At 36.4% G+C, this 27,074-nt stretch overlaps 2 protein-coding genes across 6 annotated transcripts in view; one reads left to right on the top strand and one right to left on the bottom strand.

Annotated features, from left to right (window-relative positions):
- The window catches only part of LOC106874408 (large proline-rich protein BAG6), a 32,629-nt gene extending 14,231 nt beyond the window's left edge, over nt 1-18,398 (top strand). Inside the window, exons 6-24 of one of the 5 annotated variants that reach the window (XM_052975563.1) lie at nt 281-352; nt 546-680; nt 1,210-1,355; nt 2,823-2,949; nt 3,773-3,976; nt 5,012-5,290; nt 6,333-6,513; nt 7,387-7,883; nt 8,236-8,338; nt 8,594-8,835; nt 9,266-9,614; nt 10,703-10,926; nt 11,901-12,003; nt 12,502-12,629; nt 13,127-13,393; nt 14,966-15,172; nt 16,043-16,150; nt 16,690-16,747; nt 16,866-17,004. In XM_052975563.1, the coding sequence (XP_052831523.1) occupies nt 281-352; nt 546-680; nt 1,210-1,355; nt 2,823-2,949; nt 3,773-3,976; nt 5,012-5,290; nt 6,333-6,513; nt 7,387-7,883; nt 8,236-8,338; nt 8,594-8,835; nt 9,266-9,614; nt 10,703-10,926; nt 11,901-12,003; nt 12,502-12,629; nt 13,127-13,393; nt 14,966-15,172; nt 16,043-16,150; nt 16,690-16,707 (3,390 nt within the window). In that variant the 3' untranslated portion in view covers nt 16,708-16,747; nt 16,866-17,004. Of the gene's footprint in view, nt 1-280; nt 353-545; nt 681-1,209; nt 1,356-2,822; nt 2,950-3,772; nt 3,977-5,011; nt 5,291-6,332; nt 6,514-7,386; nt 7,884-8,235; nt 8,339-8,593; nt 8,836-9,265; nt 9,615-10,702; nt 10,927-11,900; nt 12,004-12,501; nt 12,630-13,126; nt 13,394-14,965; nt 15,173-16,042; nt 16,151-16,689; nt 16,748-16,865 lie in introns of all 5 variants that reach the window. The other 4 variants (XM_014922236.2, XM_014922172.2, XM_052975564.1 and 1 more) reach the window with 4 other exon arrangements.
- Nucleotides 18,399-18,785: 387 nt separating this feature from the next.
- LOC106874794 (deoxyhypusine synthase) overlaps nt 18,786-27,074 on the bottom strand; it is a 10,048-nt gene continuing 1,759 nt past the window's right edge. The window contains exons 2-9 of the mRNA XM_014922687.2: nt 26,119-26,324; nt 25,331-25,495; nt 23,693-23,911; nt 22,753-22,839; nt 22,333-22,438; nt 21,251-21,354; nt 19,721-19,846; nt 18,786-18,897 (exon numbers count right to left, since the gene is read on the bottom strand). Of these exons, the coding sequence (XP_014778173.1) occupies nt 18,808-18,897; nt 19,721-19,846; nt 21,251-21,354; nt 22,333-22,438; nt 22,753-22,839; nt 23,693-23,911; nt 25,331-25,495; nt 26,119-26,316 (1,095 nt within the window). The 5' untranslated portion in view covers nt 26,317-26,324 and the 3' untranslated portion in view covers nt 18,786-18,807. The remainder of the gene's footprint in view (nt 18,898-19,720; nt 19,847-21,250; nt 21,355-22,332; nt 22,439-22,752; nt 22,840-23,692; nt 23,912-25,330; nt 25,496-26,118; nt 26,325-27,074) is intronic.

The raw sequence follows: 27,074 nt of genomic DNA, 5'->3' as shown, positions 1-27,074 counted from the left end.
AAGTTGAACATGTTAAAAAAAAAAAAAAGAAATTAATTTTAGATGGTTGGTGGAAATGAGAGACTCAGATGACCATTGAAAAAACCAATGAATTAAGGGATTTAAAGGATATTTTTGATATTTTCCATTCTTTTTATTAAATGTACATTATCGATATGTCTCTGAATCAGTTAATAAAACTTAATTAAAATAGATTTTCCATTAGCCATTGTTTTTGCTATGAAATATATTATATTTGAAGAAAGTAATCCTGTCTTTTTTTCTATTTTATCCCTCCCAGAATATTGTTCAACAAGCTGTTCACAATATAGGCGAGCTCGGAAGGAATGCCAGAGTCTCTACGAGGGCATCGGTAAATTACTTTACAGATTTCTGCTTAATGCTCCCAGAGTTACAATTTTAAAATTTGATTTTGTCTATATTTATATATATATATATATATATATTCTTTTTCTACATAAAAAGTTAGAATTGCTAAATTTAGGGGTTTGCTCATTCATTGCCTTGTTTTTCTAACGTTGCTTCTCCATCTGTGTCTTTTTCAGGCTGATGGTTCGGCTGTTGATGTTCATATCAATTTGGGGCAGATTCCCGTCCAGCAGATGAATGAATCTCAACAAAGAATAAACCACATCAGAAAGTTATTGCACTTGGTTAACATGGCTTTATCTCGTCTTGAGGTATGTCGAACCGTCACTTTTATATCTGCATGCTTGCATAGGTAAGTCGAGTGTATCGGCATAGCAACAGCTAACCATTTCCTTAGTGAGGCCCAGTGTTTACAACTATATCAAGGAAAGCAGACACACACACAATATACAAGTGATAGTCTTTTAGTGTCTGTCTCCCAAATCCATTCATAAGGCTTTGGTTGTCCTAAGGCTATTGCAAAAGACACTTGTTGAAGGTACCCCCATGGTCTATTGCAAATGTTCAAGTTTGCAACAGATTGTATTGAAGGTTAGCTTAGTTCGGTATCTTGATGTAGTGCTTCCTATTGTATCAAGCAGTACCCTGCTGAATCATACCCTCTGCTCTCTCTCTCTCTCTCTCTCTCTCTCTCCAGTCTCCAAGGCCCTGCATGAATGATCAGTTTTTATTGTTTTATGAAATTCATCCTCATTTACTCTTCAATGTTATTTCTAAACAGATAAAATTCTATTTTGACAATTTGATCAGTGTTAGATGTATTGGCTTCTTTTGTTGTAGAATCCGTCGGCCAACAGTAACCAACAAAGCACCAATAATCAAAGAAATAGCAATGAACCAGTTCCAGGAGCTCCTAGCCAAAGTGGTACTGCTCAGCCATCTAGTGATGATCAACCCAGTACTGCAAGCAATTCTCAGGGACCAAGGTTTGAATTGATCTCTTTTTTTGTTTTTCTTTCTAGTTCACTTTGAGTTGATATAAAAATCATGACAAACTTGTATGACTATTGAATAATTTATCTAGGACTTTGTTAATCCAGTATCTTTACATTCTAGAAAATTCTCTTATTAAATTCATTTTTGATATTTTTTTCTTAGTGATATATTGCAAGCCGTTTCAACTACTTCGCAATCTATCTTGAACTGTCTGTCTTTCATTTGACAGCTGTAAATATTCAACTATTGTGGAAGCAAGACCATTAGCATAAATCAATAGACTGAAATCTGCATTTCAAAATGGTATAAAAACATAGTTGAGCTGAAGTTTATTCTAAAAATATGCATCATCTTTCAAAATAACTATAATCAATAACTGCAGTTATTTTTGCACCAACCTATTATAACAATAATACAAATGAATTCTGTGAAAGGCAGTCAAGGAGCTGTTGGTGGTGTGACAGGGTTACACAGTTAAATGATAAATATGATGCATAGAAGTGGATAAAAGTAACACATCAGTTTATAGTTCATAGAATTTTAGAATTCCGTCTGACCCATGCAAGCATTGAAGAGTGAGCGTTAAAAGGATGATGATAGTGTTGTAATTTGTTTAATTACAATCCTTTATTGATGCATCTATCATAATATGCCATGCTGACTGACACAAGCTCCATACAAATGGTGAAGCTTTACTTAAGTCATCATTTTATGTCCATTTTTTCTGAGCTTGAATGGATTGGAGAAGTAAGTTGAAAATTAAGAACTCTTGTTACGTTTAACATATTTGAGGTTCTTCTTCCATACTGAATACTCGAAATGTATTTGTAAAGACATCTGACACTTTGGACAATGAAAATTCAGAAGAGCAAAGAAGTGTTAAACGTGATTGTTTAAGTTATTTTTTAGTTGAGAGAATACTTCAGTTGTAGAAGAACTACAGGCTGAACATGAGTTTGTTTGTTAAATGAGCTGAGATTAAAGCTGAAATACATATGACAGGAGTCTGTCGAAGGAACTGATTAGTATCTTAGTACGAAACCTGGCTGAAGAAACACTGTATTTAACAATTATATCAAAACTACAATATTTAATTGAATTAAAACAGCAATGTTTTAAAGCTACAATATTCAACAGTTATATCAAGACTTCAAATATTTTGAAAATTATATCAGAACTACGGTATTTTTTTAAGTGGTCATTTGTTTTGCTAGGTTCATTCAGACACTTGTATTTTGTTCAGGAGTAAGAATTTTGTGTTCCAAATAAATTTTATCCCTTTTTTTTTTTTTTTTTTTTTGCTATCATCATTAACGTTACTTTATTTATTTAAATTGATATTTACTTGCTGTCATTGCTTATTGTTTTTTCTGGATTTCATCTGGCAAATCGTATTAGCAGTAAGATTAGTCTTGGTTATCCGCTTCTTCAAATCCCTTCCTCCTCCTCTTCTGTAGCCCACCACCAGTGACAGTTGTTGCTGAACTAATGACAGAACTTCAAGAAGTCCAAAGAAGACTGCAGCCATTCTTAACACAATATACAACATTGGCACAAAATGATGCCTCTTATACAAGTGAACAAGTATGTTTTCCTTCCTGATTTGTTCACTCTTTTATATAAATTCTGCAAGTCTCATTCATGCTAAAGATTAAAAAAAAAATACATGTATTTTTACTTCAATTTATGAGAGAGAAAAAAATTCCATTATGAACAATTTTCACATAGTTGTCTTATACAAGACTGTTGTGTCTTAACTGTTACTTATATCTTTATAAATTTGCATTTGATTGTTCCTTTTACTCTATAAAGATTTATTCAGATATGTCTGAGTATTATAATAATAATAATAATAATATTGATAGAATCTCTCTCCTCTCCTAACTTGTGAGAGGATTTGAGCCAAGTACTGAAAACCCAATAAGACAATGGTCATATTTAGTGTACCTGTTGCTTATAGCATTGAACTGTGCATCCTCATAATGCCTATTTATAACCAAGTGTACAGAAACAGCAATAATTTCCTTTATATAGGACACAAGCACAGACCATTCGGCACATAAACAACTTGGCCAGCTGCAGTAAAATATATCTATCCATTAGTAATATATTGTTTTGCAGTGGGGAGAGGAAGCTTAGATATTTTGTTATGTCTCTCATTCTTTCTTTGTAATTTTCTTTTCTCTCTGTCTTTTTTTTTTCTATTTTTCTTGTTTTCTCTCTTTATTTCTATTTTCTTATATGTTATCTTTCTCTCTCTTTTTTCTTTCCCTCTTCTTGTTATCTCTCTCTCTCTCTCTCTCTTTTTATTATTTTTGTCTTACACGTTTTTCATCTTCCAAATCATTAACTATTTAAATATTCTAATAATAAAACAAGCTGTTTAACGTTTCTCTGTTGCTTTCAGACTGAAGCACGCCAAGAGAGTGAGCGTATATTCAATGGTGTGTCCGAGTGCCTGCATTACATGAGTCACATCTATCACAGTGTCAGTGACCTTACTGTTGACTTTAGTCAGTCTCCACCACGTCATCTCCATGCTCACACAGCCATGCCTGCATTGGCAGGTTTGATCCCTTCAACTCTATCAACAGGATCCATACCAGTGAATGTAAGTCAAACTAACAATGACTAAAACATATTTAAATTGGGACAGTGATTCATTATCATCAATCATCATCATTCACATTTAACATCCACTTTTCTTTGCTTGTATGGGGCAGATTTTTCTTCAGCCAAATGCTTTTCCTGTTTGCCAACTGTCACCTGTTTCCAGGCAAGGTAATATAATATCTTCCATTGACCAGATATGTTGACCTGGAAAATTGGAAATGATTAACATCCTTTATTTGACAGTAATGTGCATTTAGAACCATCACATGATGTCAAGTGCACACGCACCATGCTTCCACAACCACTCACTGCATAATTAATCCTAGTTGCTTTCTAAAGCTCTTCCCCCACTATTATACACATTAACAGTAACTTATTTGCCATGATGAAGCTGAACAACATATTGAAAAGGAATTCCATTAGTTTTCCAACAAGACTCAGAGTGTAGAAGACTCTGGTGACTTTGATCCTTCTGTTTGGGTGCGAGAGCTAGACCCTGACAAACTGACATGGAGCAAAGAATCCAGGCATTTGAGCACAAGTGCTTCAGAAGGCTGTTACAAATCCCATACACAGAGCACAAAATGGTCAGGCAGCAAGTTAACAAATCTACTGGCTGTCAGGAACCAGTGTTTATACAGGTGAAAAGATGAAAGCTTGCCTCGTACAGCCATGTATCCTGGCTCGACTCCTTGCCAAAAACCATTCTTCAGGGCACGGGTGAGGGAGGGCAAAAGAGAGGCAGAGAAAATCCTGGTTTGACAACATCAAGAACTGAACAGTCGCAACACAGCGAACCTGCTATGCATGACAGAACAGAGACAAATGACAATGGTTGACTATGAAAGCATCTAGAGTGGCACCCCAACGGCTGTCAGCATCAGTAAAGGGATCTTGATGAAGATGATTTGTGATATAATACCATGTACTGTTGATGCATTTTACTGACTTTTAAAAAATATTTGTTGTAATTTCTGATTGGAACCATCATCCCTAATGGCATTCTGTTAATGTTATCATTTTCTTTTACCAGGGCCAGTACAGGATTCCGGGAGGAAACATCATACCAAACTTTTCAGCGATCAATCCTGGTCTTCGTTCTGCCTCGGCTGCAAGTGGCACAGCCGGGAGTCACAGTACCAGTGGTGGTAGCCACACTAGTAGTAGTAGCCTCAGCAGTAATGTAACACAATCAACTGCAGTACCAGCTACCTCAACAACATCATCCTCTAGAACTTTCACATCTGCCAGCACTACCCCAGTACCTCTCATCACACTACCATCTACAGTATTTTCTACTAATTCTTCTCAGGTAATTAATTAAGCTCATTAGTTGCTAGGAAAACACTTCTGCTCATCCACCCATCCAGTCATCTTCTCCACACACTATTTCTTGTCTATTGTTGGGGTAGAGTCCTAAGTCATCTCCTTCACTGGGTCCAATCAGAAGCAACCATCATTAAATTTTCTGGCTGGATTCTCAAGTGTAACCGACTAAGACTATGGATATTATCCATCCACCTTGTTCTTGGCCTACTCATGAATTCCATGTTGGTTGGCTTGGTTTGTAGAACCCATCTTGCAGTTCTTTCCCCTGACATTCTAATCCCATGTTCATAGGATCAGAGGCGTGACCTCTCATTGGGGAGAGGTAGCAGCTTGACTTGTGGAGGAGACTCCTTAATATCCAAGCTGTGCAACTTGTCGAGCAACACTACCCCAGATACCCTCTGTGAAGATGTGTGGCCTTGTGGTAAGGATATTCAGCTTATAAGTTTGTGAGTTCAATTTATATAGTCCCTGGTCTACTCAGCTGGGTGCTGGTGCAACCCTCTCTCTCTTTGGCTGTCATATCTTGGATGTTTTGCTGGGTTGAACACACACCCACACAATCACTGGGCTTCTTTCAGTTTCTCTCTGCTAAATCCACTCTCAAAGTTTTGGTTGACTTGGGACTATGGCAGAAGACACTTGCCCATGGTTCCACTGTGGGACTGAATCTAAAACCACATGTTTGTGAAGCAGACATTTTAACCACACAGCTATGCCTGCACCTCACCTGCTTGCTGTGGTACCTGGTTACATCTTTTTACATTCTGAGTTCAAATCCTGCCATGGTCGACTTAACCATTTATCCCAAGGCTGTCAATAAAATACCACTCAAGTACTGGGCTCAGTCAAATCAATTGTAGCCTCTCCACTACCAAGGTTTCTGGCTCTCTCTTAGGAATTCTTTTAGATTTCTCTTATTTTGATTGTTATTTGTAGAATAATAATATTTTGCTTTTTCTGTTTCCCAGAATCTGTTGACTGCTTATTTACTTGTTTTTCTTTTTCTTTTTTTCTACCTGCAGACAACAACTGCCCAAACTAGCAGCACTCCTATTTCTCTTGGACAATCATTTTCTACTTCAAGTTCTAGTCCCTACCTGTTTGTAGAAGTTGGTCCTGATTCGCTGACTGTCAACAGTATATCTGCTCATGTGGTCAGTTCAGATATGACTTCAACATCAACCTCTAACACATCATCAATGCGTAAGGATGAAATTAAAAATTTTTTTATACATTTCACTTGTGTGTGTATTGAACTTGTAAAAGAACAGGAGTGATAGTGACTTCAGTGTTTCAGCCTGCTAGCCTTTATCAGTCTTATAGTTCTTCAGTTTAATGTTATATATATATATATTTATTGCTGTGCACCCATGCCGCTGGCACGTAAAATGCAACATTTGAGCGTGGCTGATGCTAGTGCCGCCTGACTGGCTCCTACCCCAGTGGCACGCAAGTGGTTGGTGTTAGGAAGGGCATCCAGCCATAGAAACCTTGCCAAATTAGATTGGAGCCTGGTGCAGCCTCCCAGCTGACCAGTTCTCAGTCAAACTGTCCAACCTTTGTCAGCATGGAAAGTGGATGTTAAACGATGACAATGATTTTATATATATATATATATATATATTGTGTGCATCTTTGTCTTGACATCATATGAAGTCATGTCAGACCATGGGCAAATATCACTGATGATAGGCATCCTGCTGTAGAAAATCTGCACCAAAAAAAGTACCCTGTACACTCTGTAAAGTGGTTGGCATTAGGAAGGGCATCCAGCTGTAGAGACCATGCCAAAACAGACAATTGGCACCTGGTGCAGCTCTTTGGTTTGCTGAACTCCTGTCAAACTGTCTGGCCCAAACCAGCATGGAAGATGGACGTTAAATGGTGATGATGATCATGGGGATTTACAGTCTTTTGTTTATAGCTTTATCTACTTTAGAGTTCTCCTATTAAAAACAAACAATGATGTTTTAAAATTTTTAAAAAGAAATGATGACTTTTTTTACTTGTTTTTAATTCATTTTATTTTTAATTTAATAACACTAATTGTCGGTTTAATTTTTTCGTTTTTTCCAGAGAGAACTTTCCAGGTTAACATTGGACCCAACCTTTCAACATCTACTACAACTACTAGTTCCATGTCTAATAATACTACTACTACTGCTGCCAGCAGTAGTAGTACTAATACCAGCAGTAGCAACTGTCCACCTGGTGGCAGCACTGTTACTAGCAGCATCAATGTTAGTGGAACACCTGGAATAGTTAGCACTGGTGGTACAACATCCACAACCTCCTCCTCTTCTAGTAGTAGTAGCAGCAGCAACAGTAGTAGTAGTAGCAGCAACATTGGTACTGGTGTTGGTCGGCCCACTGTAGTCTTACCTGGAAATGTACCCAACATTCAAGGTCTCCTAGGTGGACAGCATCCTGCCCGTACCATCGATCCGTACCTCCCCTGCGTATCCAGACATTTCCTCTCCTCTCAGGCTCAGAATGATGCAACTACTGCTAACGTTGTCGCTGCAGCTGCAGCAAACGTTGCTGCTGCAGCATCTCAACAGTCATCGAACCAGGTGAGAAACAACACTTTGTCCTTCATCTTTAATCTTTTGTTTCACAGTTTTAGTTATTGATTTTACATCTTATATTCTTCCATCTTTGATCATTCCGTTTTGTGTCCTTCATTCTTTTCTCATTACATCTTGTGTCCTTTGATCATTACATCTTGTATCCTTTCTTCCTCTGATCATTATGTCTTGTATTCTTCCTTTTATGATCTTGATATCTTGTAGTCTTTCTTTCTTTCTTTGATAATTAAATCTTGGATTTTCTTTTTCTTCTACGATCATCATGCCTTGTATTCTTCTTTGGTTCTTCTTCCTGCTTGTCTGACATGTTTACTCATTGATTTATCTCCTCTCCCAGGGAACCGACACAGCTCTTGGTGATGTGGTGGCTGCTGTTATGGCTGGTCTACTTGGAACAAATGATTCTTCAAGTGCTAACAACACTAACACACCAAGTGAGAGTAAGAACTACCTTTATTGCATTGTAATAGTAATAATAATAATAAAGTTTATTTAATCAGCTTTCAGTTTTCTCAAAGAATAATTTGTTTTAATTTTGACATAAACTGTATTTTTATCTTTTTTTTAGAATTTTTAACTGTTTGTCGGGTCACAATTATGAACTGTGTTAGCAAACCTTCCTTGATATTAAACTCTGTATCCTAGAATTGGATTTTAAAATGCATGATGTGCCCTTACTCCCTTCTCTGTTGTAGATACACAAACACAAGGTGGAAATGCTGCTAACCAGCGTCCTGTTGCAACACCAGTATCAATTTCCCAAATCTCCCAGGCCATTGGAGGCATGGCAAGTCCAGTGTTTGCCATGGTCTCTCGTAACCTGGCTCGGTCCCAGCCAACCAGTACCACAACCACTACCACCATCAGTAGCACCGAAGCTCCTTTGGAACCAACAACTTTTGTACAGGCTTTAAGGAACTTCTTTCAAGGATCAGCTGTAAGTTTATTTTCTGGGTATCTCAGAATGTCTTTTGCAAAGTTGCTGTGATGTTAAAATGCTGGATTATTGAATGAACACAAAAAAGTTGTGAGGTAAAATATCATGAAAAAAAATATAAGGCAAAGAATTGGATTTAAGTATAATTAACTTTAAAAACAAACCATATTTTAATTAAGCTTAAATGATAGAGCTCAATGGCAGTTTGTGTGAAGTTTGTGATGAACTACCAGCGGTACACGTGGGCCGTTAGTGTGTTAGAAATATAAACAAGGTTTCAGTTATAAATAACTGCTCAGATGTTTTTTTTTTTAAGTTGGAAATTCATAGAAGGATCTGAAGAAAGCAGAATCTGTGTTGTAACTATTGTTAATTTGTTAAGATTTCTTTTGAAACCATTTATTATTTGTATTTTACGTTTCCCCTGCAGAGAAGTACTGCATCTGGTGGCTTACAGACTACAACAGTAAACAACAGCAGCAATGCTGCCAGTGCAACTAACACTACAACAACCACAAGTACAAGAAGTACTGCAACTGCCAGTACAAGTTCTAATAATGCTGCTACAACCCAGAGCCAGTCCAGTTCAACATCGTCTTCCGGGACGACAAGCCAGACTACAAGTGGCACTCAAGTAATACCAGATGAAGCTATCATTCAGTTAATCCAGGGCATTATCAATAACTTGATGCAAGCTGCAACCGGCCAGCAAAATGTGGGCACAATTTGGGATTTTTTTAGTACCATTGGCGAAGAAATGGATATAGAGCATTTTGAAGGTGAGTCATTTATTTGTATTATATTAAAAAATGGAGTGCAGCCACAGTTTAATTAACTTGAGACTGTAGTGGAAGACACTTGCCCCAAAGTGCTGTGTAGTGGGATCAAACCTGGAATCTTGTCATTTAACCTTAGCTGTGCCCACAGCTTTTCAGTTTCAGAAATTAATGATTTTAATATTAGTTATTTATTTCGATCAATTTAAACAGCCATGTAAAGCTGGTAGGCCATGACAGACTGAAGGTTGTTGTCATCATCATCATTTAACATTCGTTTCCCATGCTGGTAAGGGTTGGACCTTTTGACAGGAGCTGAAAAGCTGCCCAGGCTCCATGTCTGTTTTGGCATGGTTTCTGCGATTGGATGCCCTTCCTAATGCCTACCACTTAAGAATGTACTGGGTGCTGTTACGCAGCACCAGCATGAGTGCGTTTATATGGCACCACCACCCACGACCCCACAGGATTAGAAACACTCCACTGGAGAGGGATGCTGGGGACATGCATGTATACAAGGACAACCTCAATGGTATATCATCATCATCATCAACACTTATAACAAAGAATAAACTGCAACAAAGGCAAAAACTTGGGGAAAATAAAAAAGAATTATGACAGTAAGAAATACAGAAAAAAACCCCCAGTTTAATGTTTCGTTTGTTGAATCTACTTTATGGTCTTTATGAAATGGAATGTCTTTATTGTTGGTGAATTGCTGGAAATATATTACACCCCCAACTTTGGGAGCGTTTAAAGACTATCTTTAAAAATATCCACTCTCTCAGGCTGATAACTTTTCCATTCAAACAAATAATAATGCTGTAAAGCTTTCTGAACAGTCTCCTCCAGAAGAACATAATGGTGATTCCATTTCACATACAAATTTTGTAAGTTGTATACATAATTAAATTTTAATTACGGACACAGCTAATAAGATTTAGTTGTTTTATGTCAAAACATTCCAAAAGTGAACTTTAAAAATTGTTTTTGTTTGAAATTGCCAACTTCTTTCAAAACATATACATCTATGTGTGTGTGTGTGCATACTCATACGCACATAAAATCTCACCTCTGTTTTTTTTTGCTAGGACTCACCAACGACATCTTTCAATGTATATCACGTCACTTGACTATTTCTGATCTTATGACCGTTTTGCTGGGTAACTCTGAGCCTCTCAATAGATTGCGAACACCTCTTAAAGAACTCTTTCTTCATCAAATTCTTAATGATGCTGAACCTACAGAAGCCAATATTCAGAATGCTGTATTACAATTATTAACTGAAATGAGAGCTGAAATTAAAGCTATAGTTGTAAGTTGTTTTTGTACATCTTCTATTTTCTTTCATTATTGCTTACTAACTGTTTTTATCCCAAAATTCAAGATTTTATTAAAAAACCCAAAAGGTATATACTTAATGAAAAAGAGAAAGAATTCAATTTAGCTAATCTTTCTAAGACTGCCTTTATTTTAATTGAATTTTATAACTGCAATTTCTTGAATTCAATGTAAGTAAAAAATGTTGTATTTATAATGGGATTAACCTTTTAGTATTAAAACTGGCCACATCCAGCCCAAATATTCTACCTATTCTATGTTCAAACTGACCAAATCAGGCCTCTTACACCTACCCTACAATGTCATTCTAAAAGTAAACAATCACATCATTGGAATATCAAAGATGCAACTTAGTTTATTATAAATTCAAAATGGTCTGAATAAATAAGCCTTCCATTTGACAGCAGAATCTGAATGCTGAAAGGTTAATGTTCCTGCTCCTTGAATTTGCCTTAAAATTTGTAATTTCATCTTTTCCCAGTAAATATATTTCTTAATGATACTTAAGAAACACTTTCGATTTTGTTTTATCCTTGTATGTTTTGCATAAATTAAGTTTATTAAGAGCAGCTTCATTAAATGATAGGTTATTGAAATTGTAAGAATTTAGTTGAATTTTTGGGAATATATTCTCTGTGTGTCCCTCAGAGCTTTTTGAAATTTGCTACTTGAATTCAAGGTCAGAGATAGATTTTAAATATTTGAAGCTATAAAAGACACTTGAGCATATTTAATGCACCCCAACTTGGTTAGTGTTTAGTCGTGGGGAAAACAACATTAAGGCATGTAGTTAAGGCCCACCTCTGCATATAGCTCCTGAGACATTTTGAAAAAGAAAAAAATGTCTTGTATCACATCAATAACAGTTGTTTAATTAAGTACTGTTATTTATGTTTAATATTGTGATATTGTTAGCTTTAATATCATCCAATTTGCTGTGTATCCCAGAGTATATCTGAAGTTCAACCTAACATTGATGCTGAGGCTACACTGGACAACTTCCTCAAACACCAATATACTAAAATAATAAAACTGACTATAGAATCTGAAGGTGAGTGCCTATTTTTATAAAAAAAAATTTTTTCTGATCTTATGAAACTGTGACTAGAATGAATAGATGGTTTATTTTGTATGATAATCATGAATATGAGACACTTTGGCATCACCAATTCAATGCTGATATATTAGACATTTTATGGTTTGTCTCATTCTCTCTCTCTACATGTGAGCATCTAACTATGTTTGTATATCTATCAGCACATGTATATTTCTGTATGCACGTGTGTATTTGTGCATGTTTGTCTCCAGTGCCAAGAACTCTCAAATGAGGGAGATGGCTTTATGCCCGATGAGGAAAGGTTTAAATATGACAGACAGGAACAGTTGTTTCACTGTTAGGGAAATACATGGTTACTCCAATTGGAAGAGAGAGAGATAGAGATATGATGATGAGGTTGTGTCAGGGCTGCACTCAAGTTAATGTCTTACTTCTACCTGTATTCTCTGCGTACATAACACCAACTAATGTTTATTTTTGTCTCTTTTTCAGATAACAATGAGTTTGGTCAAAGTTTATACAACTGGTTCAAAACTTTCCTCTCTGAGCTTATTGTTCTTGGTCGCTTCTGTCTTGTCGAAGGTCACCCGGCTTTCCAGCGAGTGGTGCATGATCGATTGGTAAGTTAATATTTTGTCTATTTATTACTCATTTAAATAAATGCATTGTGAAGAAACTGACTTCTTTATACCTTTTGATGCCAACCTACTTAAGACCACCCTTGGTTGTAGGTTTTTAAAGTATTTTGAATTAAAATCTTCCATCATATTTTTCAATGTTTTAACATCCATTTTTCTATGGCTGGATGCCCTTCCTGTCACCAACTCCCACCTGTTTAGAAGGAAGGTGAAAAACATTCCTACCTTCAAAGTTTAATGACCAATTCACCAATTTGGCACTTAAGATTTAACGAGATCAAATTATAATTTTTTTATGTCTTTTCGGCATCTTGTTCATTTGGTTAATCCTTTGGCAAAACTGCACTTGGCATCCCATCCGCATACCGTTATTTCAACAGAAATATGGTAAGAAAAGTGTAAGATATTGTTTGATGTGTGATGTTGACCACTCGACCAGGTTGCAGTTAATTCATCCTGTGGTCATTCTCTTTTTCCAGCAACATTTGACCAATGGTATCAATGTAATGATGCAGCAGTCCCTAATCACCATGGCAACACTACAGCTGAACGGTTTCCACCCTCAGCAGACTGAGAGCGACATTCAACACTACATTGCTTGGAAAGATTCTGCTTCTGCAGCGAATAAGGAATCTGCGAAACCAAATCCACCAGAAGTGACGGCAGCGGCGGCTGTTCCTGAGGTTGCTGAAAGCGAAGCAGCATCCCCTATGGAAGTAGATTCAGAAACTTCAGCAACATCTCAAGTAAGAGTTCGTTTTTATTTTTAGTATCAGACTTTCAATGTAAGTAGAGTGGCTCAGGTGTTAGGGGGTGTTCGACTCATGATCATAGTTTCAATTCCTGGACCGGGCAAATGCATTGTGTTCTTGGGCAAAATACTTCATTTCATTGTTGTTCCAGTCCACTCAGCCGGTAAAAATGAATAATCCTGCGACAGACTGGCATCCTCTCCAGACAGGAATATATATATATATATATATATATACGCTAGAGAAACTGACCCTGTGCTCTTTATGGAATAATGTGGACTGACCTACCTTCATCGTAAGCTACTCAATAATTAAAGGTGTACCTGCTGTGACCGTCATGTCTTGGTAGCCAGGATTTACAGGGCTTAGATCAACTAAGTATATGGTAAATGCACTTGACTGAGATGCTTCATTTGGTACCTCATGGTTATGATTAAAGGTGTTGCACGGTTATGATTAAAGGTGTAAAATCCTTCCATGTTGGAATTACTATTTACTTGAAACTATATCAGCAATTACAAAAAAAAAAAAAAGGAATAAATAAAATCAATTTATTTTAAAGAAAACAAAACCAAATGTTGAAATTTTCACAGAACTTACAAATCCTAATTTGGTGAGAATGGCTTTCTCTCGCATTATCTGAAAGCTACAAGATTCTTATATTTTGGTGAGAGGCTGGATGTGGACAGGTAGAATATTTGGGCTGGGTTACTGCCAGTTTAAATACTTAAGGATTAACCCGTTAACCTTCAAATTGCTTATTTATTCACATTTTTTAAAATTAATCATGCATTATCTTGCAGCTTTAAGATTTCAATGGTATCTTTATAAAGTTTTAGAATGACATTGCCAGATAGGTGTGGTAGGGTGGATCTGGTCAGTTCGAATATAAAACAAGTGGAATATTTGGGCTGGATTAAATGTTTTAGAGTTAAACTATGATGATGACCTTAACGGTAAACTGCATTAGTTTTATCTTGTCATCTCTTTATTAATATATTATTTTGTTTTCTGTTACAGAAACCTAAAAATGTTCAATACATCCTTATGTTAGAAATGTTTAGTCTAATGTGTGTACATGTGGTATAGTTAGCTATTCAAGACTGGCTGACTGAAACCTTCAGATGCAATCCTGGTTAGAGGGTATAGATGACCATTATACATTCTATCCTACCTGTCTATAACAACTGACTTGGATCATGATGCATATATCATCATCATTAGCATCATGATGAATAAATGTGTATATATTACTAATTTGAATCATTGAACTGTGGCCATGCTAGAACTGCCTCCAAGCGTTTCTGTTTATCGTATTTCCCACATTTCTTATTTTATTGAACTAAATTGCAAGACTTAAATGAATGCAATACATGTGCAATCTTCCACACAGTTTCTATCTGCCAAATTCCACTCCCTAAGCATTAGTCAACTCATACTTACAGTAGCCTGCATATATATATTTAGCACTTTGTTCAGTCTTGCTGTCAAGAATTGGTGCATTTTTGTCAATATTTTAATGATGCCGACCTGAGAGGATTCTGTCAATTGCTTTGTTCTTTGCAGGTGACTAATAATAATAGTAAACCTGACACTACTACTAAAAATAAAGAAAGCAAACCTAAGTTGGTTAATGGTGTGAACAGTGAGGAGACATCTGCTACTACTACTACAGCTGCAACTGTGCCCCTTACTCTTGCTGTGGAACAGACTAATGCTGCTGCTCCTACCACTACAAGTAATGGAGACGACTGGTGCAGTGTGGTTCCAGCTGTAAGTGCTATTTTTTCTCCCCCTTCTAAATTTTCAACGTTTTGTCTCCAATCCTCAATTATTGCAATTTCATAATCTGTTCACATGTATTCTGTAGGAACATTCACAGTTGAATGATTGATACATAGTAAACAAAACAAAACAAAAAAAAAACCTGCTGTATTCCTTTGATGATTAGCAAATATTCATGTTTTCAGAACCATGCAACTGTTAGGAGAAAAAGAAATGCATTTCGGTGTGTAATGTTGCACCATTCCTGCATATCTTATGAGAAACTGCAGATCAGTCATGGGCAGACTGGCCCACAGCACTTTCCGAACAGTGTGCCCTGCCTGATGCTGAAGCATGTCTTATGTGGTTTGCTTAGTCTGGCCATGCTTCCTGTAGACAAAATGGTTTTCATGACACTTACAAAAAAAAAAAAAGACTTGTTTTTTGAGAAATTCCTTGTCTTTAGAATGGATGAATTTAGTGTCTGTCATCTGCAATCCATGTGGTCCCTGCTGCATTACTTTTACACATTAGTAACATAGAAAACCCCACATTACATTTATTGTTCTTTAAACCAATATCTCACTGGGTTTCTCACTGAAATTGTGTATGCTCCCCCCCACCCCAATCTTATTAGAAGGACCATGATTTCCTCTCCATTAATTTCTGACTCTGTCTACAAGGCCACATTAACCTACAGGGATTAAAATACCACATTAGACCTAATCATTCAGAACATGTATGTAGGAAGTAGATCTATTCTTAAACAGCAATGTATAGAAATGAATTTTTATTTTTTATATAAGCTAAATATTTAGAAATTTTTAACGTCAATTTTTGGTTTTTAAAAATGAATCTTCTTCCTTTGTTCTTTTTCAGGAATGGGTTCCTATAATCAGGCAAGACATCCAACATCAAAGACGCCAGAATCCTCAGACACCATTCAGCGATGCATATTTAAGTGGAATGCCAGCTAAGCGCAGAAAGGTATGTAAAATATTATTTAATTACCATATTTGATGGCATATAAGATATCCCCTCATCCCGATGTCTCATAAAAATCACCCCACATCCTATATTACATGCTTTAATGAACTAAAACCTTTTCTTCCCCTTTTGTAGGGGAATACATATATATATACATATAAACATATATATATATATATATAAATAAACATATATATATATATATATAAACATATATATATAGATATATATATATAAACATATATATATAGATATATATATATAAACATATATATATATAGATATATATATATATAGATATATATATATAAACATATATATATTTTATATATATGTATATATGTATATATATACATATATATAAACATATAAACATATATATACATATACACATATATATATATATACACACATATATATATACATAAATATAAAGCATTCAGATTATTCTGTCAAATGTAAAGTTTATTTATTCCAATTGTTTTGAATTAATCCTCTTGTAGCTTCAAGATTTCATTGATGTGATTGCTTATTTTTAGAATGACATTGTAGGGTAGGTGTGAGAGGTTGCATCTGGCTGGTTTGAACATAAAACTGGTAAGAATATTTATGTTTGGTTTGAGTGCTAAAGGGTTAAGTTGAAACCCTCACCTGTTCTTAAATGTCCTCCTCAATTCAGTTTGACCATGTCTAGCATATATAATGTTTGTTTCAGATGAATCCTGGTAAAGCAACCAACTTAAGTGAGGTGTCAGAATTTGTACCGGATTCACTGAAGAAAGCTGTAGCCTCAGCTGGAGTTGAACCACTAAGCAGTTTGGAAAATTTATCAAATGAGGCAGCTCGTGACAGCATATTACATTCAGCTTTTGAGGACCAGATGTGTAATAATGTGTTGCAGCGGATACACTTGGACTCTGACTACAATCCAGAAATGTTCCCTAACATAGAAGAATATTTCAAAAAACAACGGAAAAGCAAATGACTAATTTAGAAATTTGTACCAGGTGAAGTGTAAAAAAAAAAAAAAAGTTTCTCATCATTATACCAATAAGCTGCTTGGCTCTAAAACAGACTTACATTATTTAATTTTAGTATTGATTGATTTTATTCCTAAAAATTTTTTTTTATATATATTTCTCAACTTCCTGAATCTTTTGAATCCAATGTGTGCATCAATTAGATCCCTTGAACATTTGATACAGGCCACCACCAACCACTCTCTTTAGTAGTGGTTGCTTTACAAAAGGCAGAAAATGAATTTCAGTGAATATTTCCAATGTGATTGTAATAAATGTTATGTTGGTGGCCCACTTTGTGTTTTACTGTATAGCAAAATAGTCGAGTGAATTCTGCTGGGTGCATGTGTGTGTAAATACAGATTTCACATACCCCTCCACCCCCTCTGCACTGAACAATAACAACTACCTGAGCATTTATTTGAAATGAATTTTAGACATAAATGTAGTTGATGGTTTTTAGATCATGATTCTGTATCATTATTATTATTCAATCTCCCTCACACCCTGTTTCTCATAAGTAATGTCAGAAGCAGTATATAATATCTTAAAATCTTTAATATTTAATTGATGTCTTCCTGAAGAAAAATGAGAAAAGTTGCAGTCCTGTCCGCTCTCCCTTTCTAATTCTTAAACTTAAGGACAACTTAAAACTCCCTTTCCACTGATTTGAAAAATTGTTTTTCCAGTGCCACTCACTTTCAATTGTTTTATACAGATATCCAAACGTATTTCTTTGTACAGAATGAAATTATTTCGGTCACTTATACAAGTTTTGGTATAAAGTTAAAATGGCACCCCCACCCACCCAATATGGCCCAAACAAACCAACCAGTCTTTGGTCCCCATTTCTTGCTAGATGATATTCACACCCTGCTATTAATAATAATAATTCCTTTCGTTGCATTGAAATTTTACATGTTTGCTTTACCAAAAAAAAAAAAAATTGTGCCTCTCTTCAGTCTTCAACTGTACATAAGATTATGGTTATTAGACACGGTAACAATGTCCAGTATGTCGATGATGAGGCTGAAGTATTTAGTAATCAGTTTGATTTCTTTTTGTGATGAGGAAACCCCTATGTAAATACTGGGCCAACTTGACTCCTATCAGCTTTCAGCAATGTATGACGGCTTACCATTTAAAAAAGAAAACTCTCTCTCTCTCTCTCTCTATATATATATACAAAAGTGCTAATTAATATAGTAAATAAAACTTGTCACAAACTTCCAAGTCTTTGATTTCAGACAAGACACTACATGATACATCCTACATTCTTTTTTTTCGTGTGTGTCTGAAGAGGCTCTCTCAATTTTCATGTCTTGTGATTTGACTGTTAAAATATTTTTAATGCATCTACATCTCTTTTATGGAATAGAATATTGTTTACTTGAGAAATCCCAACCAACAAAAAGTACTCTCAACTAGCTTTGACCTAGGAAGAGTCTTCAAAAAATGACTCTACAAATTGGATAATGAAATCTTGCATGCATGCACACACACACTCATACGGAGGTTGGTTACTGTGGCTGGCGCAACTTGTTAGAGGTGGCCTGGGGCTAAACAAACCTTTACATTTTCAAAGGTCTGTTTTAACAAAATGGATTCACTCCCACTAAAAGTAAATATCAAAACATTTTATTTATCTAACTTAACAAACTGTGAATGGTACTTAGCAAATGTTTCGGCCACAACTAATGGGAAGATCAGTGTAGCATCACCACAAACCTAAGAGGGGAAAAGAAAAATCATTGAGCAGACATGACTCACAAAGATAACGTTAAATAAAACAAGTTAAACTGTTTTCGATGAGGGGGGGGGGGGGATAGGGACAAAATTAACGAAGGTAAAGTTGCAGGTGAGACTGTGCGTTTAAGAAGCTTGCTTTCCAACCACCTTGTTACAAGTTTAGTCCTACAGTGTGGTACCTTGAACAAGTATAACCCAAAGTTGACCAAAGCCTCGTGAATGGATTAGGGAGAAGGTAACTGGAATACGCCTGAAATAAGATGGTTGTAAAGGAGCATCGTCATCATACAAGTGAGGCTGTTTATTTAGTCTTCCATGAAAAACATGTCCTAGCAATGGAAAATAACAGGAGAGGATTGGGGGTCAATGTGTATTGTAAAAATATAATCAATTTATTGCACATAAACTTTAACAACAAAATCTTGTATGGATCCTGGTTGAGAATCACTGCATTAGACAATATGATCTGGCGGGTGGGGAAATACCGTGATTTATAGGGATGGCAGTCCCTGCGACATCAAAACGTTTTCTTCCCAAACATGAACAAAAGTACCAGATACTTGAAAATTAGCTTCCTGAAGCATAGCAGTTTGCATTTTACTAGTTTCGGTCATATGGCCATGCTGGAGCTAGTTAATTATATTAACCACAGTCATTAACTAGAATTCTTATCAACAATGAAAAAGTAAAGTTGGTATGGATGGGATCGGGACATGATTGTAACTGAATATAAAATATTTCATGGCTCTCCACTGTTGTAAGTTAAATATGGAACCCCCCCAAAAAAATGTTTAAATCTTACCTTTACAGGTTTACTGTCAAGTTTCACTTTTCCCCATGACTTTGCTTCGTCTGGAGATGCTCCAGAATCACTGCCATCAAATTCTGAACCAGAATTTATGAAAACACAGAAATCAGCTCCATTTCTCTGGAAACATTAAGAAAATATTTTCAATTTGGCTGATCAAATAGTCATATTTGATAAATATTTATAACAACCGAGACCTCTTTCATATAATTTTATTTTATCATTGTATAACAGAATTAAGGCTTCCATGTACTCATAGAATAGAACTGACATCTTCTATACAGATATGCCATATCAGAACTCAGACCCTTCCATCTGTGTATCACTAAATGCATAATGGTATATTATATTAAAGGAAAAATCAAAACCAAGGCAGAACGAGTATCTCAAGTCATTTAGAATTTAATTAGAGTAAAGTGAACTAAACCCCTCATATTCTATATATATGTATATAAGGTCTGATCGATAAGTATCCAGACTGTTGCCATAGTAACAAAGATGAAGCATGTAGTGTGAAGCAGCTTGGCACAGATTGACCCTGACCTCTGCTGTGCATTGCACACTAAGTTTTAACATTCTGGCTCACTTCTACTGTTTACCGCAGTGCTTGGCAGTAATGAGTGATTGACGATGAGAGAAAGTTGTCATGGTGATACCTGCTCAGAGGCCTATGCAAAGTTGCAGAAAGTGTATGGAGAGGAGTGTTAAGAACAATATATATCGTCTCGATCTGACATTTATTGCTTTTAGCACAACAAGACTGAAGGAATTTTATCTCCGACAATTACATAGCTTCATGCCTTCTAACAAACTGTGTTTCCTGAATTTTTCCAGAGAGATCAATGACCATTGACACAGCATTTTCATATATGCCTGATCACTGTGACTTGGTGCTTATCTCCTGCATTGGAAACATTAAGCAGATGAGACACAATAGTGCCAAGGACAAACAAGATATCGACTGCTGACCCCTCAGCTGGATTTCAGTTACCTGAATCCATACTTTCACTAAAGTAAACTCGAATATAAAGGAAAATATATTCCTTCCAACTTCTCAGGTTAATAGAGTTAAGGTCAAATACCTACCAATTATGATCACCCCATCTTTTCCCCCCAGACCACATTATCCAATAAGTACTTCTTATATATGGCAGGTGTGATGAGGGAAATTTGGTTGCTATATCTAGCAGGTCAAATGACCATATAGACTCCTTCATTACAGAAGTTGGTAATGCAAGCTATGGAACATAAGCTTTATTATAATGCTACAGTTGTTAATGTATAACACTGAACCATGACATCATGTGATTTATTTACTTACAGACAATAAGACTGACCTGTTGAGAATTCGGTGTTTAGACCATGGGCCACAGTGAATATCAGGAAAACAATACTAACTGCTGGTTGTTTGGTTCACTTTAGATTTAGCTGACTTTACAGGTTAGCAGTAGGTCTGAGACCAGTCTAACATTTGTATCAAAGGCTTTAGTGTTAAGAAAGATCTGCATAGTTGCTCTTACTTACCATCAGATTAGCATTACATGTATGATGTTTGGCGAGGCCTCCACCAAGGATGATCATGCCAGTATTTTTGGCATATACAGCTTGACTATTCATCCTGCGAATATCTGTTGAGTAAAGAACAATTTCATTTGAGCAGCACATTTTAAAGTGGGTTTTTTTCACTATGTATGATAATTATAATAGTCTTCTAATGTAGAATGTGGGATCTTTAACCCTTTAGGATTTAAACTGATCATATCCAGCTAAAAATATTGTACCTGCTTTATGTTTAAACTGGCCAGATCTGGCTTTTCAAACTTATCCTGTAATGTCATTTTAACAATAAACTATCACTTCATTGAAATCTGAAAGCTATGAGATAATGTATGATTAATTCAAAACAATGTGAATAAAGAAGCATTACATTTACAGAGTAACCTGAATGCTAAAGGGTTAAATATGGGGCCCGAGTTGTGTGAATTAGTTTGATCTTTTTATTTTGTTTCAGTTATTGGATAGTGGCCATAAAGAGGCACAATCTTGAAGGGTTTTAGTCAAACAGATCGATCCCAGTATTTATTTCTAAAGTCTGATACTTATTCTATTCATTTTTTTGTTTTTGCTGAATTGCAAAGGTACAGGGACATAAACAAACCAACATTGGTTGCCAAGTGGTGATGAACAAACACACTCACACAAAGGCATATATCATCTATAGACTATAGGAGAAGACACTTGCCCATGGTGCCACACAGTGGAACTGAACCCAGACCCATGCAGTTGGGAAGCAAGCTTCTTACCACACGAACACGCCTGTGCCTATGTATATACACACAACAAGCTTCCATGCAGTTTCTATCAATCAAATTCATTGAGAAGGCATTGCACAGCTTGGGGCTTTAGTAAAAAACACTTGCCCAAAGTGATGCACAATGGAACTGAACCTGAAACCACGTGGTTGCAAAGAGATCTTCTTAATCACACAGCCATGCCTAGAAATTAGTGATATGCTGGGCAAGAGAAACCATGAAACACTGTTTTTCAGTGTCCTGACGAATCACTTTCAAGTATATCTAAATAAAAGCAAAGAAATGGAACCTCACCTTGAACAATATCTATAACAAGGCCTGGGTTTTTGTAAGAATGGAAATATATCATATCACCAAGAGAGCCATCCGTTAATCCAGGACAAAATACTGGAATGTTGTTCTATGGGAGAGAAAGAGAGAGAGAATGGTTAAAGTGAAAATATGGAATTAGATCAATATTCTGATTTCTATGAGCCCTCAATATTTTTTTAGGAAGCCAACTAACAGCTCATTTTACAATCCTGCTATATACTTCCGATGCCCCAAATACATAGTTCACTAGAAACTGGTCTTAGGATATATACTGAAAGAAACTGCATTCAACTCTATACCCATCTTTATACATCTGCCACTCTCCTTTCATACTCTCATGAACCTGGTGTTCACTTTCTGTGTGTGTTGTGCTACATTCAAAGACAAATTTATTAACATTACCTTGTAAGCCCAGTAATAAACGGAGTCTGGGTTATCTATTTCCATTCCAAGACGAGCCACTAATTTCGATGGCGTCCATAAAATCCCCTAAAATAAAACAACAAAATTAGTGCAACAGAGTTAAGAAGATTATTTAAGGGTTCTTGGTTTAATGTAAGGCCCAAAAGCCTTACACTTTAGATAAAAGAAAAAAACGGACTTTTATAATAGTTACAGTAGGAGGAAGAGAGACAGATAGATTGAGTATGAAGAGACCATTTGTATGAGAGGCCTTACTTTGGATTCAGTCAAGCATATTAACAACAGGAGAACTATTTGTAGAGTCAACTGTGTTGAGGGGTGGGGTAGGAAGGTTGATTACGAAAATTGGTGGAGGCATTTTGGTAAGAGATTCACAGTATCATTCCAAGTTCAGTCCCACTACACAACACTTAGGCAAGTCTATACTTAATATAACAACCAAATTCTTTTCGATAAACTCCCGACAGTGTTTTTAAAATGGGTAGCAATGTTTTAAGGCCTAATTCTTTCAATAGGATGTCTTTGCTTCAGAACCACATGGGTCCAGGTTCAGTTCCACTGTATGACACCTTGGACAAGTGTCTTCTCCTATTGCCCCAGACCAAACAAAGCCTTGTGAGCTGATTTGGTGCGTGTGTCATTCATTTCCAATATTCTACAAAAACATGTCTGGCTAAAGGGAAATATTATGTTCCTTGGAAACAGGTAAGGGTTAGCAACAGGAAAGGCTTCCTGTTGTAGAAAGTTTTCCACACTAAACTCCATCCAAACCATGGAAGCATGGAAAAGCAGACATTAAAACTATGATGATAAAACACTGACAGAACAGTTCCTCACTAAACCTCTTCCATGCTAAAGATATCATAAAGCAGAGTGACAGAAAAAAAATCAAAATAACACAAAACAAAGGAATTCTTACCTCCTCTTTTTGTTCCTGCAATATTTGATCCAGGATTGGCATCAACCAAGTCTCAAACTTACAGTAATTATTATTGGAAACCAGCAGATTACCAATTCGATTAATGCCAGACAAACGTAGCTTCTTGCCATCCAGCTTAAAATCCCCAATATATGTGGGAGCTAAACATTTGATGAAGTCTTCTTCAATGCCACCAGCAGACGTAACCAAACAGTCAACCTGTAACAATGAGCATAATGATGACAATAATAATTAAGATAGTAATGAGGAATTGAAATTCGAGTGTTTACCACTGCAAAAATTCAATAACTTTTTTTTAATACCAACACAATTATATTCGCATATTTTTGATGTTATTTGTTCCATTTATGGGCTACAGCCATGCTTGGACATCACCTTCAAAGGTTTAGATCAGAAAATTGGCCCCAGTACTTATTTTTAAATCTGGCATTTATTTCTAGCAGTCTCCTTTGCTGAACCACGAAGTAACAGGGATGTAAACAAACCAATACTGGTTGTCAAGTGGTGGTGGGATATGAACACAGACACACACACACATATATATACATACATAAATACACACATATATATTTGTACATACACACACGTGAGCATCAACAAGGTTTCCAGCCACTAAATTCATTCACAAGGCACTGGTCAGCCTGGGGTTATCGTTAGAGACACTTGCCCAAACTATTGAGCAACAAAAGATGAAAGAAAATATCGCCCTTGGCAGCACATGACCTCAGAGCTTCAAGGGAGATAACTCGATACTTCAAGACAGCTGTTTCTGTGAATTCGATACCTTTATAATGATTTCTAGGATAGGATCACGGTCATAGATTTGAGGGGGAGGAGGAGAGTATAGCTGAATTATATCGCTGCTCAGTATTTGTTTAATAGACTGTTTTGGTCAATCAAGGAGGGATGTAAGATAAACCGACTTTGGCAGGATTTGAATTCAGAACATAAAGGGCCATAACTCAACATTATCAGATATTTATCGGACACTTGAAAAAAAAAAAAAGGCACTCTGTTGGTTACAAGGACGAAAGTTCCAGTTGATCGGATCAATGAAACAGTCTGTTCGTGAAATTAACGTACAGCTGGCTGAGAACTCCAGAGACATGCATACCCTTCAAGAAGTTCTCAGGGAGATTCAGCATTGGTACTTAATTTATCGACACTGAAAGGATCAAAGGCAAAGTTGACCTCGGCGAAATTTGAACACAGAACATAGAGGCAGATGAAATACTATTGTGCTAACGATTTTGCCAGCTCGACACCTTAATAATAATAATAATTTTTGGCACAAGGCCAGCAATTTTGAGAGGAGGGGCAAACTGATGTTATCAACTCCTTCATTGAACTAGTATTTAATTTGATAGACCTGAAAAGGTGAAAGGTAAAGTTGAGCTCAAACACAGATATATCTGCAAAAATCTCTTTCAAATCATATTTCACTATCTTAAAATAAGAACGCATTGGATAAGATAGTCCCAGGTACACACTACCTGAAAAATAGAACCAGGAAAGTTATGACTGGGATGCTTTATAATAGATCTGTTTGTAAAAGGATTGATCTGGGGTTCAACAGTATCGAGTCTGAATGGTAAAAAGGAAACTGTTTTTACTTACCATATTGTGTTGTACAAGATATCTAATAGAGTCACGGACCCCACTTGATATCATGTTAGATGTGAAAGCCAGGAATATTGTACAGTTGCTCTTCTCACGCCCAACGGGGTTTAAATTCATTTCTTCTAACTCATTTGCAGACAGAGGTATTAATTTCTTGTCAATCTATAAAAATATGTAAAATATGCATATGAAATGTACTTTATAATACGTGCACACACAAACATGTGTGTGTGTGTATGCAACTGTTAATGCAGTAAACTGTAAAAAGAGAGAGTTTTTGATGTTTCAAGCATAGCTCTTTGTTGGAGAGGAGAAAGGGAAACGTCCAAAGAAGGAAAAGAAAGCCAACAGTGTGTAGATACATTGCTGAAATCAAGACTGGTCCCCCTGGTGTTGAAAAGCACTTCTGGTGGTGTCACGTAAAAGTGCCCATATAGTGCCATGTAAAAGTGCTTGTATGGTGCCATGTAAAAGCACCCAGTACACTCTGTAAAGTGGTTGGCATTAGGAAAGACATCCAGCAGTAGACATCATGCCAAATCGGACTGGAGTCTGGTGCAGAGGGGGCTGCAACGACCACGATCAGTTGGTGCTTTTTACATGCCACCGGCACGGAAGCTAGTTAAGGCGGCACTAGCATCGGCCACATTCGGATGGTGCTTTTTACATATTCTTTGTGGTTACCATGTGGTTACAAAGCAAGCTTTTTAACCACACAGCAACAAACATATATGTATCTACACACACAAACAACTAACAGAGAAAAGCAATTACTCACAACTCACCATATTCTTAATTTCTTGAACAGCATAGCCAAAGTTGGTAGCTTGGAATCCAGAGGTGGCCAAAGAGTTTAATAGTTTGTGGTAATCTACACCATTGTTGAAATCATAACCTTTAACTTCAGCATATTTGTCAGAAGAAAGAGGTTCACTTGTGACTAAGACAGCCTCTTTAGCACACTGAGGAATATTTTCAGACATTTTTCAGGCTGGAGAAAACAACAAAACAAATAACACTATTAGAAGAGATGAGAGAATCTTTATGTGGTTCGTGTTTAAACTGCTAGAAATTGTCAAAAATACATTGCATGTCTGAATAAAAGAGGGGTCACCACAGTTATAATACCTTTAGTTATAGGCCTTCTCAAGCACAGCAAATCGCCAGAAATTTCACCCCCTTCTCACCTCCTCAGTGAGGCTCAACATCTGAAGGTCATTTCTCACCACTACGTCCCACTTCTTTCTGGGTCTACCTCTTTCACAAGTTCCCTCCACAATTAGAGATTGGTGAGATCCTTCGGTATTGGTATACAGAGTGTCAGTATAAGGAGATGTCATTCACCCGCTTTTTCAGCCTAATCTCTCTTATCCATGTCGTGAGGGAAGGTCGTGTGGATGAATGATGTTGTCTACCAATACCGAAGGATTGCCTCTCTCTCTCTCTCTCTCTATATATATATTTAAAATGGGGAAGGCTGGTTTATGGGATTACCCTGGGTTTCCCATCCATAAAGGGTTTAGCTTTATGGCATATTTTCAGACCCCAAAACCTGTTGGGGTTTGATGATACACCTTAAAGCTAAACCCTTTATGGACGGGAAGCCCAGGGTAATCCCATAGCCCGGCCTTTCCCATTTTTAAAATAGACACTGCTCTACATCTTAGAGTGTGCTTCTTCTCCAGATTTATGGTTTCTACAAACAATATATATATATATATATATATGTATATATATATAT

The sequence above is a fragment of the Octopus bimaculoides genome, chromosome 21 (genome assembly GCF_001194135.2).
Source record: "Octopus bimaculoides isolate UCB-OBI-ISO-001 chromosome 21, ASM119413v2, whole genome shotgun sequence".
NCBI classification, from domain to species: Eukaryota; Metazoa; Mollusca; class Cephalopoda; order Octopoda; family Octopodidae; genus Octopus; species Octopus bimaculoides.
This window is presented reverse-complemented; position numbering and strand designations above follow the sequence as displayed.